Genomic DNA, 15,555 nt, shown 5'->3' with positions numbered 1-15,555 from the left:
AAAACAGTTGTATTTTATTTGAAAACACTTACATCTAAAACTCCCTCAGCGTGTGTGGCAGGCAGGGACACTGGAGCCAGGGGCATCAGAAGAGCGAAGCCGATGATCTGTGCATTGCCCGAGGAGAGAACCTCTGCTGTGGACTCTACGGCATCTCTATGAGCCTTACCGCGGATGGTACGGAGAAGTGACAGGTGCCGTGAATGGAAAGGGTGGCTCCGCCTCCTTTGTCAAGCAAGCCTGCCCCTGTGACAGCAGGGTGTGTATGAGATGTCAGATTGTGAGAAACCAATCAGAGGGGAAGAGGAAGGAAGGAGTGCAAGGGAAGTGCACTACATGGTCCTCAGTTTTTCGTTTTTCCCTTTTTTTCTACATACATAATCCACCCCGTTTTTTTCTCCCCTCTCTTTTTTCTTTTTCCTCTTAAGCTAATTTCTCTTTCCTTTTCTATCCATTTAATCACTATTATTTTGGCCATCTTGTTCATTTTCATATACTCTAACCGTATGTACATAATGTTTTATCATGCTCTAATCCACGATCCCCAGAGAGCACAGCGGTCTCCTTCTCCTTGCACTCCTTCCTTCCTTTTCCCCTCTGATTGGCTTCTCACGATCTGACAGCTCATATATACCCTGCTGTCACAAGGGCGGGTTTACTTGACAAAGGAGGCGGAGCTTTTGAAAAGCGTTGCGGCCCAAACCCCTTTCCATTCAGGGCACCTGTCTCTTCTCCCTATCATCAGTGGGAAGGCTCGTAGTAACGTCGTAGAGTCCACAGCAGCAGGTCTCTCCTCGGGCATTGCACAGATCATCGGCTTCTCTCTTCTGATGCCCCTGGCTCCAGTGTCCATGCCTGCCACACACGCCGAAGGAGTTTTAGATGTAAGTGTTTTCAAATAAAGTACAACTGTTTTTATCCATGCTGACCTGGCGCCCTGCTTGTTGTTCCTTTGCATGCTCCTGACTAAATTGGCCCTAGTACGTGTATGTAAGAATGTGAGTTAGGGACCTTAGATTGTAAGCTCCTTGAGGGTAAGGACTGATGTGAATGTATAATATATAAGTAAAGCACTGCGTAAATTGACAGTGCTATACAGTATAAGTACCTGTAATAAAATAACTAATAAATAAGCATGCCTGTGCTGGGGAACCAAAGACCGGCAAATTACCGGCCTGGTTGAGGACTGAGCTGGATCCCTGGACTAGTAAATGTACTTTTATTAAAAAGTGGGGGGAGGCCTCAAGCTCCTCTTTAAAAACATTTCCTCTTCTCCTGCATACCATGCGTCCTCCAAGCACAGAGACTGAATTTTCACGGTTTGACACCAATGATCAGGAAACGGGAGGAGCAGTTCTCAATCACCTGATCACTGTGATAGCCAGTGACTGGCTATCACAGTAATCATTCACGTTATATAGCCAGTGACTGGCTATCACAGTAATCATTCACTATATAGCCAACCTCTGTATTTTTTTTCCTCCTGTTGCATTTTGAAAAATATACATTGTATCTTTTGCTCCATGCAGGAAAAAAAAATGTATGCTCTAAAATAAAATAATAATAATAATGATAAAATAGCTAGATCAGGTTTTGGTCTAGGTCAGTGTCAAAGGTCATGGTCAGAGTCAAAGTCAGGGTTAAAAATGCATTTTAGGCAGGATAAAAAAAGCATTTTTTTATTTAGTATCAGTGTGCTTTAGATAGAATAAAAAACAGAATGTGCACTATTGCTTCTAAGTCCTACTATGAATACAAACAAAAATAACATACACATACACTATATTCCCAAAAGTATTGGGATGCCTGCCTTTATACGCACATGAACTTTAATGGCTTTCCAGTCTTAGTCCGTAGGGTTCAATATTGAGATGGCTCACCCTTTGCAGCTATACCAGCTTCAACTTTTGGAAGGCTGTCCACAAGGTTTAGGAGTGTGTCTATGGGAATATTTGACCATTCTTCCAGAAGCACATTTGTGAGGTTAGGCAATGATGTCAGACAAGAAGGCCTGGCTCGCAGTCTCCGCTCTCATTCATCCCAAAGCGGTTTTATTGGATTGAGATCAGGTCTCTATGCAGGCCAGTCAGGTTCCTACACCACAAACTTGCTCATCCATGCCTTTATGGACCTTGCTTTGTGCACTGGTGCGCAGTCATGTTGGAACAGGAAGGGCCATCCCCAAACTGTTCCCACAAAATTGGGAGCATGAAATTGGCCAAAATGTCTTGGTATGCTGACACCTTAAGAGTTCCCTTCACTGGAACTAAGGGGCCAAGCCCAACAACCCCACACCATAACCCTCCTCCACCAAACTTTACACTTGGCTTAATGCAGTAAGGGAAGTACCGTTCTGGCAACCGCCAAACCCAGAAATGTCCACCAGATTGCTCATTCCTCAAGCGTTATTCCTCACTCCAGTGGACACGTCTCCACTGCTCTAGAGTCCAGTGGCGGCATGCTTTACACCACTGCACCCAACGCTTTGCATTGCACTTGGTGATGTAGGGCTTGGACGCAGCAGCTCGGCCATGGAAACCCATTCCATGAAGCTCTCTACGCACTGTTGTTGTGCTAATTTGAAGGCCACATGAAGTTTGGAGGTCTTTAGCTATTGCCTCTGCAGACAGTTGCTGATTTCTGTGCACTGTGTGCTTCAGCATGAACTGACCCCGCTCTGTCATTTTACATGGCCTACCACTTCGTGGCTAAGTTGCTGTTGTTCCCAGTTGCTTCCACTTTGTTATAAAACCACTAACAGTTGACCATGGAATATTTAGTAGCAAGGAAATTTCATGGATAGACTTATTGCACAGGTGGCAACCTATCACGGTACCATGCTTGAATCCACTGAGCTAATGTATAATGATACGTAGCCACAGTTGGGCCAGGTTTCAGCAGTATAGGCATATGGAAGTCCATGTCAGGCAACAGGGCATCAAAGAGGATTGTATACCCATATCCATAAGGGGCGGTGGGCTGCCAAGATAGAATCCGGATAAATAGGGCAGGCTGAAAGAGCCCACAACCTGGGCGTAGTGGTAAATGGTGAGCTGCATGATAACTACATCAGTGTGTCCAGATGCGGCCAAGGACCTAAGCATAAATCGCTATAAGTCATGTACAGTCAACGAAACACCATTGTGATAATTAAGGATCTTCAGTAGGGTAAAAGAAAGGTGGGACCCTTGCAGTGTAGTGAAGCCAATGACCATATGGTTGGGTCTAGTGGTAAAGATTTGCACAAATGGTGACAGCTGCCGCATATAGTTTGCCCGCAGGCTCTCACCACTCCGGCGTATAGATAGAGCACTCCTCAGTGATGTCCAGTCCTCCACTTAGGGGATATGAAGAGTTGGATATAAGTGTGATACTTCTACCAGTCTGTGCCTTCCATTAACGGTCCCCATGTACAAGCCGAAACTTCCAAAGTGTTGTGCTTACAACCGTTGGCTCTATTAGGAGATCCATATGTGGTTAGTATGTGGGAATTTCTAGTGTCAGGTGGCTGAAGACATCGCCGCCAGTGGGGGCGGGGCCCATAGCTCGTTGGTGCTGCCTACGTGCTGGATGACCCTTTTTGATGCCCTGTTGCCTGACATGGACTTCCATATGCCTATACTGCTGAAACCTGGCCCAATTGTGGTTACGTATTATTATACATTAAATTTTGATGCACATGTCTTATGCTTTTCATGTTGTTGCTGTTTATACTGATCAGGCCACCATTCTCTGACCTTAGTCACTATATCACTCTCTGACTGTTAGTTGATTGGGTAGCATGTCAGCTTACAGCTTATCAGCACCCACTGACTGCCAGTCTTGAGATCGTTAGTTAATGCAATGCAGCATTTGTGAGTGGATGTGCAGTGCCCGGGCTTGTATTTTAGGGTGATAACGTTATCTAACCTTATTTTAATGGTGACTGGAGGATTGTTGGCCATTTGGCCTAATTTTTACATATTTTTGATCTCAATAAAGTTGTTTAGTTTGGTTACACCATGGTCGGTTCTCTTTTAAGCCTCTTTCTAGGTGGCCTCTCTTGGTTCCCAACACATTTTCTTTGACATGATCCCGGCTTCGGAGGACTCCACCGCTTAAATTTATGGTGAGTCGGTGACCTATCCTAAAACTTTGAGACATCCCCTCTTTGGGTGAGGTATATCCTTGTGTTAGCATCTTTTATAAATTTACAGTTGCTTGAATTTATACACCTGTGGCCATGGAGGTGATTTGAACACCTAAATCCAATGATTTGGAGAGGTGTCCCAATACGTTCTGCAATATAGTGTATGTGGTATCACCGCAATCATCAGGAGCAGGAGAAATTGGTTTGTTTTTTTTGGTAGGTTATGGTATTAGCAAAAAATATACAGCTACATTTTACAAATCATATTTTGTTTTTTACTATTCTGTGCAAGTTTTCCTTTAATAGTATTGCAAAATGTATTCAAGCATTAATATTTCTTTTACCTTTGTCATAAACAAGTTAAGGAAACAAAAATTCCAAGCTAGTAACAAATCCATCTTTTTACAATCCCATGTACAGAATATCATATCCTTAGTCACTGATCAAAAAAAATCTGTTTCTTTTTATCTACACTTCTTTTTTCAAAATACAAGAAACTATTTTGGCATTGCGCAAAATAATAAAACTTTTATTTTGCAGGCACTGTCATGTCTCTTCCTATAAAGGATCTTAAATAATATGTTTTATTTCCTATTTGTCTATCTCTAAATTATATATGCAGCTAACAATGACTGGGATTAAACATGTCTTGTGGGTAAAAGGAGACACGGCTGATGCTGCCAGATGGTTGATGAGCCAGGTTGGATTTTTTTAGCAATTTCCAAATTCCAACCAGCTATTGCAGCAAGATATACCATCTTTAAGACAGAGAAGGTAGCCACATGTATGCCTGAAAGCTCCAAAGGCAGCTTTAAGATAAGCGCAGTAGTAGGCAGGTGAGAAGAGGATCTGCAGGCATCACAGGTTTGTATGAATGCTGCTGAATTAATGAGTGCAAGTAGAAAATAAGATCTTTTGGAGGGAGTCGCCAGTGACAATAGAGCCATTATTTATCTTTTTAGCATCAGACATGCTGCAAAGAAGGATGGAACAGTCAAGCAAAATTGGCAGATAGGAATTCTCAAGAGGAAAAATGTCACTGCCTATCACAACAAGCGCAACATTGGAGTTCAACAAGAGGGACACAGACACATAGGTACTGACAGGCTTCTGATGGTGAATAGAAAGAACCAAGCTATCAGGCTATTAAGAATTACTGAGGCTCCAGGCAGTTACGCCTGTGTAAGAGAGCAAAGCCACGTGTTGTCATGTACAGGGAAGACTTGCAGTAGCATGCAGAGCATGTTCTGTGCAGAAGGGAATCAGAGAAACAGAAGTATTGATGTAGTGGTGTAGATCAGCTAAGATGTATTAATGGAGAGACCCACCCACTTCCTGTAGCAGCCAGCAGGAAGGGACAGACGGGGTCCTGAAGTGAGCGCTAATTGCCTTTTAAAAAGATGACAACACTACAGGGTGAAGAGTAGAACAGTTAAATGAGGGCCAAAGCAGCAAAAAAAATGTATTTCTTTATTAAGACACAAAAATGTGTGCATTTATTTTTTTTCCACAAAGTTGAACTTAGCCTTTATCCAGGTATAATTTGTTCATTGCCTTGGCAGTGAGAAGAAGAGTGCAAGGCCATTACAGTAAATTATGAGAATTTTTAATTTTGGAAGACAATCAAGAACCTCATAATCTGGCATAAAACTAAAGCAGTTTCCTAATTGGTTCATATAACTATGTGTCACTAAATTTTTTTGTGTATCTCCAAATCTATTCTAAAACATATTTTACTCTTGTATTTGTGTTGAAACATATGCAATTATGCAACATTACTAAATACTTTTTGTACACAATTTCTTGTGTTCTAAACGTATGGTAACCATGGGACTAAATTTAGGTGTCTCCAACCAAATCTAGCTGTGTACAGCTGTACACATTAACCATGTTTTTGATATGGAGATGACCAAGAGGGTCTGGCCATCTTCTTTGCCTGCAAAAACAGGAAATGAAACAAATCATTATTCTCTTGTTCATCTTCAATTGTATTACTATAGCCAGGAAGGGAAGTATTGATCAAATGTACTCTGCTGTTTAACTGGCAGGAAAAAATTTGATTTATGGAACATGCAATTAAAATTCTGTAATTTATTTCATAAAATTATAATTCCAGCTAGAAGGGGTAAAAACAATTTTCCTTTGTAAATGTAATATGGTAAAGTTTCATTTTTAAGAATACCCAATCAGGTGCAAGAAAAATAAAAAGAACATCTTTGCTTGCACAAAATTGGATGATGGAAATTAGAAGTACTACCACATTTCTTAAGCTCTGGTGAAAATAAGTGCAACTGCACTTGTAAAGTGCCCAGTCTACTTACCTTTAGTAAATCTACCACTATGCATTTTGCTGGTTACCTAGTCACAGGAAACCAACAATTATATTTTTGAAAAATGTACCATAGATTTATTTATTCCTAGGATCAAACCCCTCCCTGCCTCAAAGTTTATACTTCCCTCTCTGCAGCATCAAAAACAGCAGTGTCACCAAAACCATTAGTAGGAATCATTACTGCTTAACATGTTTTATTTTTTTTTTTTTGTTAAGCTGGAGGGCTAGAATGAGGTGCTAAACCAAAGCCATAGGCAACAACCAAAAAGGATGGCGAAAGGCACATCAAATCTATTAAGCTCTATGGAATTCTGGGCATGCAAAATGGACCAGTGGTCTGAACTGGCCCATTTTGCATCCCAGAGCTCTCAACCCCACCATCCAGTATTCTTAGCATTTGACTTGGTCACAAGCAAGCACACAACACTGTCTGCTGCAAGTTTGGAAAGACTTAAATTTTCAAGAAGAAACAAGTATGTACAATTTCAGATATTTTCAATATCTGATTTATATTATATTTTTATTCTGCAAAACTCTTTCCAGTTGATTATACAGATAATACTCTTCTATGCTTGTTATTTGTGTTATAAAATGGCAAGCACAATTTTTCAAACAACTCTAAAAATCATTTTGACTCTCAAATGTATTAGTCATTAGTAATAATTTTTGTGGCAAGAATGTTTTTGCTGTATTTGTCAAATTGAATTGCACCAAACAATTATCTGCATGTAGGGTCAATGTGCTCCACATACGACGCTGTGCAAATGCTCTGCAATTTTGGACTTTAGGATTAGTATGTACTCACCAGCACTCTTAGTGGTGACAACCTTTGGTTTGCAGCGTGCACCGTCTCCTTTCATAGTATATGCAGCAACTGTGATGGAATAAGAGGTTTCAGGTTGAAGTCCAGCTATAATCATTTCCTGTCAATTTAAAAGAGAGGAATTCTTGATCTGTGTGTTCATTGTGTTCATTAAAGACTGCTGATATAATGACACCCAGGGACATACACTTCACATAAGCATAGGAATAAATCTCTTATAATTTGATAAAACAAATAAGTACTACATCTATTAAAAAGTGTATGTAAACCCTAACAAAGATCTCTTATTTTACTTCCTTTTGGTCTACTAAATATATCATTAAGAGCATTTTATTTATTTCAGGTACTTATATAGCGCTGTCAATTTACGCAGCGCTTTACGTGTGTGTATATACAGTCAGGTCCATAAATATTGGAACATCGACACAATTCTAACATTTTTGGCTCTATAAACCACCACAATGGATTTGAAATGAAATGAACAAGATGTACTTTAACTGCAGACTGTCAGCTTTAATTTGAGGGTATTTACATCCAAATCAGGTGAACGGTGTAGGAATTACAACAGTTTGCATATGTGCCTGCCACTTGTTAAGGGACGAAAAGTAATGGGACAATTGGCTTCTCAGCTGTTCCATGGCCAGGTGTGTGTTATTCCCTCATTATCCCAATTACAATGAGCAGATAAAAGGTCCAGAGTTCATTTCAAGTGTGCTATTTGCATTTGGAATCTGTTGCTGTCAACTCTTAAGATGAGATCCAAAGAGCTGTCACTATCAGTGAAGCAAGCCATCATTAGGCTGAAAAAAACAAAACAAACCCGTCAGAGAGATAGCAAAAACATTAGACGTGGCCAAAACAACTGTTTGGAACATTCTTAAAAAGAAGGAACACACCGGTGAGCTCAGCAACACCAAAAGACCCGGAAGACCACGGAAAACAACTGTGGTGGATGACCAAAGAATTCTTTCCCTGGTGAAGAAAACACCCTTCACAACAGTTGGCCAGATCAAGAACATTCTCCAGGAGGTAGGTGTATGTGTGTCAAAGTCAACAATCAAGAGAAGACTTCACCAGAGTGAATACAGAGGGTTCACCACAAGATGTAAACCATTGGTGAGACTCAAAAACAGGAAGGCCAGATTAGAGTTTGCCAAACGACATCTAAAAAAGCCTTCACAGTTCTGGAACAACATCCTATGGACAGATGAGACCAACATCAACTTGTACCAGAGTGATGGGAAGAGAAGAGTATGGAGAAGGAAAGGAACTGCTCATGATCCTAAGCATACCACCTCATCAGTGAAGCATGGTGGTGGTAGTGTCATGGCGTGGGCATGTATGGCTGCCAATGGAACTGGTTCTCTTGTATTTATTGATGATGTGACTGCTGACAAAAGCAGCAGGATGAATTCTGAAGTGTTTTGGGCAATATTATCTGCTCATATTCAGCCAAATGCTTCAGAGCTCATTGGACGCTGCTTCACAGTGCAGATGGACAATGACCCAAAGCATACTGCAAAAGCAACCAAAGAGTTTTTTAAGGGAAAGAAGTGGAATGTTATGCAATGGCCAAGTCAATCACCTGACCTGAATCCGATTGAGCATGCATTTCACTTGCTGAAGACAAAACTGAAGGGAAAATGCTCCAAGAACAAGCAGGAACTGAAGACAGTTGCAGTAGAGGCCTGGCAGAGCATCACCAGGGATGAAACCCAGCATCTGGTGATGTCTATTCGTTCCAGACTTCAGGCTGTAATTGACTGCAAAGGATTTGCAACCAAGTATTAAAAAGTGAAAGTTTGATTTATGATTATTATTCTGTCCCATTACTTTTGGTCCCTTAACAAGTGGGAGGCACATATGCAAACTGTTGTAATTCCTACACCATTCACCTGATTTGGATGTAAATACCCTCAAATTAAAGCTGACAGTCTGCAGTTAAAGCACATCTTTTCCTTTCATTTCAAATCCATTGTGGTGGTGTATAGAGCCAAAAATGTTAGAATTGTGTCGATGTCCCAATATTTATGGACCTGACTGTATATTGTACATTCACATCAGTCCCTAACACTAAAGGGGAATACAATCTAAGGTCCCTAACTCACATTCATACTAGGGCCAATTTAGACAGGAACTAATTAACCTACCAGCATGTCTTTGGAGTGTGGGAAGAAACCAGAGTACTCGGAGGAAACCCACAGAACATGCAAACTCCAGGCAGATGGTGCCGTGGTTGGGATTAAAGCCAGTGACCCTAGTACTGCCAGGCAGAAGTGCTAACCATTTACCCACTGTGCTTTCAACCCCACTACCCAGTATTTTGTTATTTATGTTTAAAAAGTGCTAAAGTACCTGTTGACTGTGCTAGAAATCTTGTGAGCTGGTAACTTCCTCCTATGCTCTCTGCCTGTGCTCAAGGAGGGAGGGATTGAGCAGAGGTTTGTGTTCTTTGTAATCCATCAAAAATGAAATAGGCAAGACTTTTAACGCGTACTTAAAGTGGTAGTAAACTGTCAGAAAAAACAAACAAGCAAACTTTACCTTACCTTTACCTTAAAATGAAGCCCTGTCACTGCTGATAGGGCTTTCATAGGTGCTTTAAAAGCAGAGCCACGATGACATCACTCCTATGCATGTGCGCAGGAGTCATGGCCGTGGTTCAGCTCTCTCAATGGACAGCATTTACTAAAACTGGTCCACGCAGAATCTGGTGCACCTGTGCTTGGTAGCCAATCAACCTCTAACCTCAGCTTGTTCAATTAAGCTTTGGCAATAAAACCTGTAAGCTGTAAGGTTTCTAGGCAGAAGTGCACCTGATTTTGCACTCTCCAGATTTAGTAAATAAACCCTACAGTATGGTGAACATACAGTGCATCCAGAAAGTATTCACAGCACTTTTGCCACATTTTGTTATGTTACAGCCTTATTCCAAAATGGATTAAATTCATTTTTTTCCTCATTCTACAAACAATACCCCATAATGACAACATGAAAGAAGTTCGTTTTGAAATCTTTGCAATTTATTAAAAATAAAAAAGGAAAAAAAAAACACATGTACATAAGTATTCACAGCCTTCGCTCAATACTTTGTTGAAGCACCTTTAGCACCAATTACAGCCTCAAGTCGTTTTGAGTATGATGGTACAAGCTTGGCACACCTATTTTTGGGCAATTTCTCCCATTCTTCTTTGCAGTACCTCTCAAGCTCCATCAGGTTGGGAGGGGAGCGTCGGTGCACAGCCTTTTTCAGATCTCTCCAGAGATGTTCAATCGGGTTCAAGTCTGGGCTCTGGCTGGGCCACTCCAGAACATTCACAGAGTTGGCCCGTAGCCACTCCTTTGTTATGTGGGCTGTGTGCTTAGGGTCGTTGACCTGTTGGAAGATGAACCGTAGCCTCAGTCTAAGGTCCAGAGCTCTCCAGAACAGGATTTCATCAAGGATGTCTCTGTACATTGCTGCATTCATCTTTCCTTCAATCCTGACTAGTCTCCCAGTTCCTGCTGCTGAAAAACATCCCCACAGCATGAAACTGCCATCACCATGCTTTACTGTAGGGATGGTATTGGCCAGGTGGTGAGCGGTGCCTTTTTTTCTCCAGACATGACACTTGGCATTCAGGCCAAAGAGTTCAATCTTTGTTTCATCAGACCAGAGTGTTTTGTTTCTCATGGTCTGTGAGTTCCTCAGGTGCCTTTTGACAAACTCCAGGCGGGCTGCCATTTTCTTTACTGAGGAGTGGCTTCCGTCTGGCCACTCTACCATACAGGCCTGATTGGTGGAGTGCTGCAGAGATGGTTGTTCTTCTGGAAGGTTCTCCTCTCTTCACAGAAAAACTCTCTTTCAGAGTGACAATTGGGTGCTTGGTTACCTCCCTGGATAAGGCCCTTCTCCCTTGATTGCTCATTATGGCCGGTTAGTCCGCTCTAGGAAGAATCCTGGTGGTTCCAAACTTCTTCCATTTACGGATGATGGAGGCCACTGTGCTCATGACTCGGTTTGTGCTCTGACATGCACTAACTGTGAGACCTTATATAGACAGGTTTATGCCTTTCCTAATCATGTCCAATCAACTGAATTTCCCACAGGTGGACTCCAATCAAGTTGTGGAAACATCTCAAGGATGATCAGTGGGAACAGGATGCACCAGAGCTCAATTCTGAGTGTCATGGCAAAGGCTGTGAATACTTATGTACGTGTGTTTTTTTTTCGTTTTTTATTTTTAATAAATTGCAAAGATTTCAAAATGAACTTCTTTCATGTTGTCATTATAGGGTATTGTTTGTAGAATGTTGAGGGAAAAAAATTAATTTAATCCATTTTGGAATAAGGCTGTAACATAAGAAAATGTGGCAAAAGTTAAGCGCTGTGAATACTTTCTGGATGCACAGTAGTGCATATTTTGGACTTTATTCTAATTTTTGAATCATGTAGAGATTTGATAGTGTTAGCGCCTCACACATCCTTATTTAATTTCACAATAACAGTGAATAATTTATTTTTTCACTTCAAAAGGGGCAGTTTCACAATTTGCTTTAATTTAGAAGCAGGCGCCTTTATATATAATTAATAAATACATAGAACTCAAGATTCAGTTAGATCTCCACACTACCTGAAGTGCTTTCCAAGCAACTAAAAAAACTCATCTTGAAAATTAAAATGTGTTCTACAAAAGGGCAGGAGCTTTAAATACTATGAACTGAACTGACAAAAATCAATAAGGGAAAACAGTATTTAGTACAAAAAAACTTTTTTGTTGATAAAGTCACTAAGATCAGGGTGAATAATATCACAGAGGTCAAAAACACCAAAACCAAAATCTCATCTGACCACAGGACAGAAAGAGAGTGATGCCTCTCTTGTACCTCTCACCTTCCTTATTTTCTGCATGTCTATTATTTTGTTTTCCTTCCTGTGTCTTTTTCCTTATCCTCTTTGGCCACCCTCACCCCATCCAACTAGGTACTACATATAATAAGGTGGTTCAAACTTGATATGCCTGTGATATTTTGTGATACTGTATTTAGTTTTTTTTTATAAGCTTAGTACCAACTTTTAACCAAATAATCCTTACTGTGTTCTTAAACAATAAGGGGTTGAACACCATTAAGAAATGGTATCTGACCCTTCAATATTTTAATAAAGGAGACTCATTTTTTATTCCCTAAACCAGGGATCCCCAAACTTCAGCCCATGGGCCGGATGTGGCCTGGCCCTTGGGGCAGTATTCCTTCTACTGACACCAATGACGGGGCACTATTCCTCCCACTGACACCAATGATAGAGCAGTATTCCTCCCATGGATACCAACCATGGTGTACTATTTTCCCACTCACACCAATGATGGGGCATTATTGCTCCCACTGACACCAATTATGGGGCACAATTCCTCCCACTGATACTAATGATGTAATTGTTTATCTCCCACTGACCACCAAGCCTATGGCATTAATTCTTCCCACTGATGCCAGGGCATTTTCCACTCCCACTGGCCACAGTCCAGCCCCTCTAATATCTGAACAGCAGTCAACTGGCCCTTTGTTTTGAAACTTTGCAGACCCCTGCCTTAAACCATGGTATATCTGCTCCCTAGCACACCCTACTGTTTTCTTAGCATTTGCTTTTCCATAAATTCTCCTTTTCATTTTCTGAGACCTACTTGGATCCCATGGGGAGATGCATTATAATGAATGTAACCTTAGTTGTCTAGTGCCCATTTCCTTTTAAATTTATTTTCTAAATTAAAATCAAAGTTTACCTCTGGAAAAAGTACAATGTATAGATGCCCTTCAGTGCCTTACTGTTTAAAATTGGGGCTTGATTTTTTTTTTTTTTTAACATTTTACTGTTCATGTATACATCAAACAGGTTGGATATGAATTAGGCAAATATACAGGGGACAATGCCAAAAAAGGTATCAATGAATTAATTATGTTAATCACAAAAAGCCACCTAAGGTTTAGCTTAGATGCTGAAAAGGCCTTCCATATGTTTCACTAGCCTTTTATCCTTTTAACACTCCAAACACAAAACTTTTATGGGCCTTGAAAAGACTATACTCTTCACCTAAGAACTTGTTTTGTGATCCTTCTGGTCAGTCCACAATTTTTGCAATCCTATTGGGAGCATAGATACCATGTCACCATGATTTACTCTGAACTGGAAACAACACCATTGAAAATATCTCTTGATCAATTACGTTTACAGAGGAGCACATTACCTAACTGTCTAAAAAGTACTACAGTCTCTCAGAGTGAATATCAGGAGGAACTCACACTGGTGTGTATGATTGCAGGCCACTGTGGAAAGCAGGAAACAAGATCACTGGGCAGAAGGGATGGCCGTGATGATATCACACTTTGGGCTTGAGTGGGCAAAGCTACATGTTTGGGAGGAGGAGTCTCCTTTGTCTGGCTCTGGAAGTATTTGGTAGACTGCCTGTTATTTTATTTACTAAATGTGAGTGCAATTTTATCTTTTATCATTTTTATTTAAGAAATAATACTACACTCAAGGCAGCCCACTCTCCCTTTGGTTCCTGTTTTATGCACTGTATTCTTACACCCACTGATGAGACCATTCACCAGGAGCAGCTCCCTGTCCACCTTCCACACATCCATTGGAAACCATCAGAAGGGTGCCACCTGTTACAGCATCTTTCTGTGAGTAAATCTCTTAATTTTCTGTACATTGCCTTTATTAATACTACACTGTGCCTCCTCTCTCCCCTTTCTTATAGTTTTCTATCTATCGGAGTATTCTTAAGAAGCTGCCATCCATTGATGTCTCCACTTAGCATACTGATACACTGTTTTATTCATGTGTACGTGAATGCAATACTTATCATCCAGTTTTTTAAATCGATTTTCCTATCAATACCATGCTTAGACTGTGGCGCTCTCTCTCCCCCTCCCTGTTTTCCCCTCCTGAAGACTTCTGGGATGTATGACATCATTTGACTAAGCATGGAAACCAGGAAGTAACTGAAGAAATGTAAAAAAAAAAAAGTTTAAAACATGTAAATATGACATTTTCCTGTCTACAGTTTTTACTAATGCTAACAGTATACGGATTAGAAATAGTCAATGTTGATTGAGAGAGTGAAGTTCCATTTTAAAGTGGCAGTAAAGTTTTTTTTATTCTTTTCCTACAGGTAAGCCTTTAATAAGGCTTACCTGTAGGTACTGTAAATATCTCCTAAACATGCAACATTTCGGAGATATTTACTTTAGCAGCACCAGTGATGTCACCGGTGCATGCGCACTGCGCTCTTAATGGACGGTATGCCATCCACTGAGAGAGCCCTGCCGTGGCTGAGACTACCACACGCAAGTGCGGGAGTGATGTCACCGCGGCTCGGCCAGTCAAGCGGCCACAGCCTGGGAACCCAGAAGGAAGACTAGGTGAAGATGGAAGCCCCAGGGAGCTGTGACAACATTGTGCTGGAGGGCTTCGTTTTTAGGTAAGTCTTTCATAATGTGCTAGTATGTGATGCATACTAGCACATTATGCTCTTAACTTGCAGGGAGAATATTTATTAGATTTTTTTGCGCTTTAAGTTCTCTGAGCAGAATTTTGGTCCACCTTTTACAAAAATACATCAAACGCTGATTAAATTACAGTATTTTCTGGCGTATAAGACTACTTTTTATACTTAAAAATATACCCCAAAAATTGGGGGTCGTCTTATACGCGGGGTATAAAATGTGAACCTTATGTTTGTTTGGGTCAAGCTGGCTGGATGTGTGGTAATGCTGTACATACAGTATACCGTGCTGAGCCAAGCTGGCTCAAAACAAATGTCCCTATGACAGATTAATCTGTCAGCCCGCTGGATGTGTGGTATATACAGTAAACTGCACGGAGCCAAGCGGTTTCAAAATGTACCAGTACGTCCCTACTGTAATCAGCCCGCTGGATGCGTGTATGTATGGTAGCTGCGGCTACATACAGTATACACTGGGCCAATCACGGTGAGTGATGTATTCTACTAATGAATACAAAGCCTGCTTGGATTGGCTGAGTCAGAGAGGTGGGCTGATGAAGTCACAACCTCAGCCAATCCGAGCAGGCTTTGTATTAATTAATAGAATACATCACTCGCCATGATTGGCCCAGTGTATACTGTATGTAGCCGCAGCTACCGTACATACACGCATCCAGCGCGCTGATTACAGTAGGGACGTTCCGGTACGTTTTGAAACAGCTTGGCTCAGTATACTGTATATACCACACATCCAGTGAGCTGACAGATTAATCTGTCATAGGGA

At 41.0% G+C, this 15,555-nt stretch overlaps 1 protein-coding gene across 1 annotated transcript in view; it reads right to left on the bottom strand.

The window, feature by feature from the left end:
- Positions 1–15,555, bottom strand: part of PTPRS (protein tyrosine phosphatase receptor type S) — a 531,027-nt gene that overhangs the window by 190,288 nt on the left and 325,184 nt on the right. Inside the window, exon 16 of the mRNA XM_089681016.1 lies at positions 7,267–7,384. Within this exon, the coding sequence (XP_089537142.1) occupies positions 7,267–7,384 (118 nt within the window). The remainder of the gene's footprint in view (positions 1–7,266; positions 7,385–15,555) is intronic.

The sequence above is a fragment of the Staurois parvus genome, unplaced genomic scaffold (assembly GCF_062004578.1).
Source record: "Staurois parvus isolate SC_StPar_1 unplaced genomic scaffold, SC_StPar_1.0 ptg000256l, whole genome shotgun sequence".
Taxonomy (NCBI): Eukaryota; Metazoa; Chordata; class Amphibia; order Anura; family Ranidae; genus Staurois; species Staurois parvus.
This window is presented reverse-complemented; position numbering and strand designations above follow the sequence as displayed.